At 33.4% G+C, this 5,258-nt stretch overlaps 1 protein-coding gene across 1 annotated transcript; it reads left to right on the forward strand.

Moving 5' to 3' along the window:
* The first annotated feature begins 1,965 nt into the window (after nt 1-1,965).
* Nucleotides 1,966-4,091, forward strand: LOC112277853 (putative cytokinin riboside 5'-monophosphate phosphoribohydrolase LOGL10). Its single transcript, XM_024510637.3, has 6 exons — nt 1,966-2,183; nt 2,312-2,409; nt 2,715-2,845; nt 3,091-3,161; nt 3,300-3,443; nt 3,595-4,091. Exons 1-6 carry the CDS (start codon nt 2,079-2,081, stop codon nt 3,952-3,954), a joined length of 909 nt encoding a protein of 302 aa, XP_024366405.1. The 5' UTR covers nt 1,966-2,078; the 3' UTR covers nt 3,955-4,091.
* The last annotated feature ends 1,167 nt before the right edge of the window (nt 4,092-5,258 follow it).

Below are 5,258 nucleotides of genomic sequence, written 5' to 3' on the forward strand. Positions count from 1 at the left end.
ATTGGAAGAAAAATAAAACATAGTGTAAAGAATATAAATACAAGAAAATTTATCAACCTATAATATAGTCATATATTATATTCTATAATATATGACTATAATTTATATTCTATAATATATTATATTATATGTATAATATAGTAATATATTACTAAAAAAAACCAATTTTATTTTACTTACTTTTACTTATTTCTACTTAATTGAATAATATAGATATTTATAAAATTATCTCTTGTTATAAAGTCAAGTCCTTTATGGAGTTATCAAATTCCAAATCATTTCACTGGTAAATAAAATTCAAGACTTACAAAATAGTATTTGCTACAAACTTTGACATATGCTTAACAAAAAAAAAAAAAAAAAAAAAAAAAGATCTTTTAAAGCATTAATATTTTTTCATATCTATATATTAAGAATATTTAATTATTTGTTCATCATTAAAGTGGTTATAATTTCTTTCAAATAATGCATTTGACTTAGTAGATAAAAAAGACAAGAAGATTGATATTAAGTAATTTAAAAATAATTTAAAAATTTGTGGAAGATATTTTCACATTTATTGGATTTTTTAAGACTTTGATTAGAATATTATTGTTATTATTATTATTTTTAAAATTTTATAAGATCTAATAAGAGCTTATTTTCTTAGCATTTAATTGTTTCTAATAAAATTTAGAAGCATTCTACAAATATTGAACTTAATTTTTAAAACATTAAAGTAATTGTAATATTTTAGAATATTGGTGGAGTTACAACCACTGTAATTAATAGAAATTTAGAGTTGATTTTTTTACTGAAGCATAAAGAGTTATATCAAATTATGTTTCAAATAATATAAATTTAACAAACATAAAATTGAGTTGAAATTCATTGTGCCCATCATATTTTAGCGCCCTTACTCTTTTTTTGGTTTGGAATAGGTGCCAACGGTTCAAGCACAGAATTGGCTTTTCTTATTACTAAAGTTTTGAAAACAAACTTTGCCAAAAAAACGTGATGCTGAGAAACCTCACAATCTTCCCGAAACAAACAGTGGCCGAATTCATCTTTTCCTGAAATTTTGCACCATAGTGGTAACCAGTCCAGTGACAGAACCAGGTAAAGATATCCAAGTAAATCCAAGACTCAAATCTAAACTGGGGGTCAATATCCTCTTGTTGTTATCTGATCCTTTCACGGTTTACAATAACAGAAAAACAGAAGGCGGATAAAGGTTGGATTTAATCCGTCACTTCCCCGCACAGGATTCTACGCGACCACAAATCTGCAGTAATTAAATTGGTTAACTATCTTCTCACCTTAAAAACTGTGTTCAGAAGGGGATCTTATCATATTCCAATGCCTTGTGAAAGGTACAGCAGATGATTCTAAGAATGCCGTGACTGAGGATCTGGAGTGTGATCTTCAAGGTATTGACGATGGAGAACCATCATCTTAGTGTTTGAACGAGGAATCAGTTGATCCGTTGTGACGGGTGATTGCGTTGACAACCGAGTAACGAGGAGATTATAATATGCTGATTGTGTCCGAGCTGCTGTAGTGGAGCATGCAGGAGAGTTCCTTCCATCCATTTTTGTAGTACGTTGCATCCAATTAGCCAGAAGTATTGTTGCAGGTTGTTGTGATCACAAATCGATATCGCGTCTTGTTGAAAAGTGCGCTGGTAGTAACAACTCTGCATCTTGAAGACTGGAGTACTTGGCACGAAACATTGAAGTCTTTCGGCACCTTCGGGAAGATGCAATGGGACATTCAACTCCAGCGCTTTTCAAAGTTCGGCCCATACCAGAGTTACCACGAATTACGAGCTCACGAAACGACCTTTGTTGCAAATTATTTTTTTCTGACATTGAAAATCTTAGTCATAAATGATTTGTTATGGTGAAAGAATGTTTCATTTAGTTACGATTTGTCCTAGACTACCGAGACTTTCCAGGGCTACCATCACAGTGAAACTTATATAAAGCCCTTCCATCCTCTCTATTAGCTACTACTCTCTATCTCGCTCTCGCTTTCGCATCGATTTGGCTGAGTGGTTTAAGACTTCCTTGTTCGTGTAATTTTCGCATTTGTTTGTCATGGATCAAGTTCCCCCATTCCAGCGTATATGCGTGTTCTGCGGAAGCTGTGGAGGGAAGAAACCCATCTACACTCAAGTCGCTGAGGATTTAGGGAATGAATTGGTATACAATCGATGGTGACTCATGACATCCTGAATTCTCGTTTTCCCACTTTTCACTGAAGTTGTTCCCATTTTAAAATTTTGCCTTGCTTTCGTGACACGACACTATGATTTGCGCATCCGCCACAGGTAAAGCGGGGTATCGACCTAGTCTACGGGGGCGGAAGCATCGGGCTTATGGGCACCGTTGCCCAGGCTGTGCAGGATGCTGGTGGCCATGTTATTGGGTACACTTTCTGTTGCAACGTTAGTGCATGTCGCTTTCTGTTTTATCGTACAGCCCTGGTTTGCGCCGCATTTGAAACGCTTGACCTTTCTCGTCAGAAAGGACAAACATCGATTGAGTGGATAATTATAGAACCCAAGTATTCGAATGTTTTTGTAACGTGATGGACAATTCATTCCCTGAAAGTCTGGTTGTATTCTTTTCCTTTATCACTGATTTTCACAAGAGCATCTATGTTTCTGCGTCGAGAACGGGTACACTGTGCGGTAACTTACTCGTAAGAAACCATGAACATTGTGTTTGCAGGGTTATCCCTATGGCTCTCTTGCCGAAAGAGGTGTGCGGGAAGACTGAAGGAGATCTTGTCGCTGTGGACGACATACATCAGCGGAAATCGGAAATGGCTAGCCGTGCGGATGCATTCATCGCTCTCCCAGGTTTCCGATTGCTCGTCTTAATATCAACCTTGGTTGGAAATTTGTCTTTGACATGAGATCGAGTCTTTCGCTGCAGGAGTAAGTGCGTTGCGTCTTAGACCCAACTCCTGGCTTCTACTGAATGCCTCCACTAATTAGACTATCCACCTGACGATCTATGCGCATTCGCAAGGCCATTGGATGATTATGCTGCCTCTTTCCTAAACTTTTTGGTAAAACATTTTCATAAATTATTATTTTTTAAGGAGGATTCGGAACTTTCGAGGAGTTCCTGGAAATCATCACCTGGGCGCAGCTTGGAATTCACAAGAAGCCAGTGAGTTCACCTCCACCCGCAGCTTCAGCCTGCGCAAGAGATTCCGGCCTAATTTTATATTAGCAAATTCTTCTTGAATTTTTCATTGCTGTTAAATCCTACAGTTTGGCGTAATTCATACCAGGGGTTTACATACAGATTGGTCTGCTCAACGTAGAGGGCTATTACGACTCAATGTTTTCGATGTTCGACAAAGCATTAAAGGAGGGTTTCGTCAACCAGGCAAGCCATAATATTGTGATTTTCGCACCCACTCTGGCTGAGCTGCTGGATAAGCTGAAGGTGATAAATCCCTCTCACCCGATCTATCACCGCGGTTGTATCTAAATTCTCTACCAATGCGTAAAACCTGCAGTCGGACTAAATTCATCACCTCAAGTATAGATCCAAATACATGTTGAATTTAGATCAAACACGAAAATCTGTTTTGCAGTCATACACTCCGCTTGTGGACATTAGCGTGCCGGAGCTACAGTGGGCCACAGTTGCAAGCAGACCAGTCAAGCGGCAACACAATGGTTCATCTGGCACTGCATCATCTGCAATGCGCGGATCCACGACGGCTGCTAGTAGCGCAAGCGGCGCGCGAGCATTTCGAGCGTTGCCCAACATCGTTAGCCTTGCCACAACTGGCGGTAGGTGCGGCCTCGTAAACGACGTTCGGTGCTCCGGTTTGCTTCGTTGCTTCCAGCCGCCTCATGCTCACCAATTCAACATCTGGGGAAAGCTGACGTCAATCTGCGGCGCCTCCGGCGTCTCAATGGCGGCAGTCCCAGCCAGACGCCCAGTGTGAACGCTAGGCCAGAAGCCTCAAAAGAATATATATATATTGCAGTTGGAAGAATGCTAAAATCGTACATTTTATCTTTTGTCAATGTTGAATGAAAATGATTTTGGTTGTGATTGTATTAATAAAAAAAAAAAGTTACTTTATTTTTAAATTGGTAAAATTTGATAATAATTAAATAAAAATATTAAATCTTAATTAGAATTTTATTTTTTATAAATAGATAAGGATATGAAACAATTACTTGAAACTGGTTTAGAGTTATTTTTTTATTATTATGTTGATTTGATGAATTACTTTTTGGTTATTATTTCATTATTAAAAACCAGCAATGTAAATTTCTATCTTATACATTAGTAGTTAATGATAAATTACTTTTAGGTCATATCTTTTAAAAGAAAATTTTGTATTGTTTGTTTAAATAAATAATAAGAATAATTTTATAATATAAAATTATTTATTTATAATATATTTTTTCTACTTATAAATATTGTTTATTTATTTTTTATAAACTATTTTTTATTAACATAAGTTATACATAAATTTGATTTGATTTGATTTGATTTTTTTTTAATAAAAGAAAATTTATTTCCTTTATTTTTTTATAAAAGAATCTAGTAAGTTTTTTAACCATCAAAATTAACCTTTACATATTTAAGAACTTATTTTTGAAATTTTATTTTATCTCAATTCAATTATGCATCTATATATATATATATATATATATATATATATTTGATGTTTTTATTCAATATGATTACAAAAATGACTTACTAGTTACATTGATCGATTTGAAAATAAAATTAAAATTAATATTACATCCGTATGATCTTTTTTAAGTCTTAAATTTATAATTACTTAATATCTTTAAATTTCAGATATTTATTGAAATTTAAACACATGTAAAAAAAACAAATATCTATTATATACATTTGAATAATCAAATAATATTGACCTAAATACAAAAAAAAAATCTAACAAGAAATTATTACAAAGCAATTTAGTTATAAAATAATCAATATATTTGATATATGAATATCTCATATAAATAATATAAATTTAAAATATCTGGAATTATATATTATTATAATACCTTATTTTAGAACTCTTATTTTATCATATTTTAAAGAAATAGATCAACATAGGACAAGAAAACTTGATAAATTATTCTTAATCCTTCCTATTTACTTTGAAATATACTTTATTTGAAAAAATCTACTTGAGACTCTTAACTAAAGAGAAAATGAAGAATTATTTTATATAGAATTAAAAAATTAATTAATTTTAAAATAATAGATATTTATGGTAGA

Source organism: Physcomitrium patens, chromosome 26, assembly GCF_059467195.1.
Source record: "Physcomitrium patens ecotype Gransden chromosome 26, ASM5946719v1, whole genome shotgun sequence".
NCBI lineage: Eukaryota > Viridiplantae > Streptophyta > Bryopsida > Funariales > Funariaceae > Physcomitrium > Physcomitrium patens.

Excerpts from the sequence above, each read along its gene's own strand:
- LOC112277853 (XM_024510637.3), top strand. The coding sequence starts at position 2,079 with ATGGATCAAGTTCCCCCATTCCAGCGTATATGCGTGTTCTGCGGAAGC. Across the intron at positions 2,846-3,090 it reads TGCATTCATCGCTCTCCCAG|GAGGATTCGGAACTTTCGAG; the intron begins GTTTCCGATTGC and ends TTATTTTTTAAG. Across the intron at positions 3,162-3,299 it reads TTGGAATTCACAAGAAGCCA|ATTGGTCTGCTCAACGTAGA; the intron begins GTGAGTTCACCT and ends GTTTACATACAG.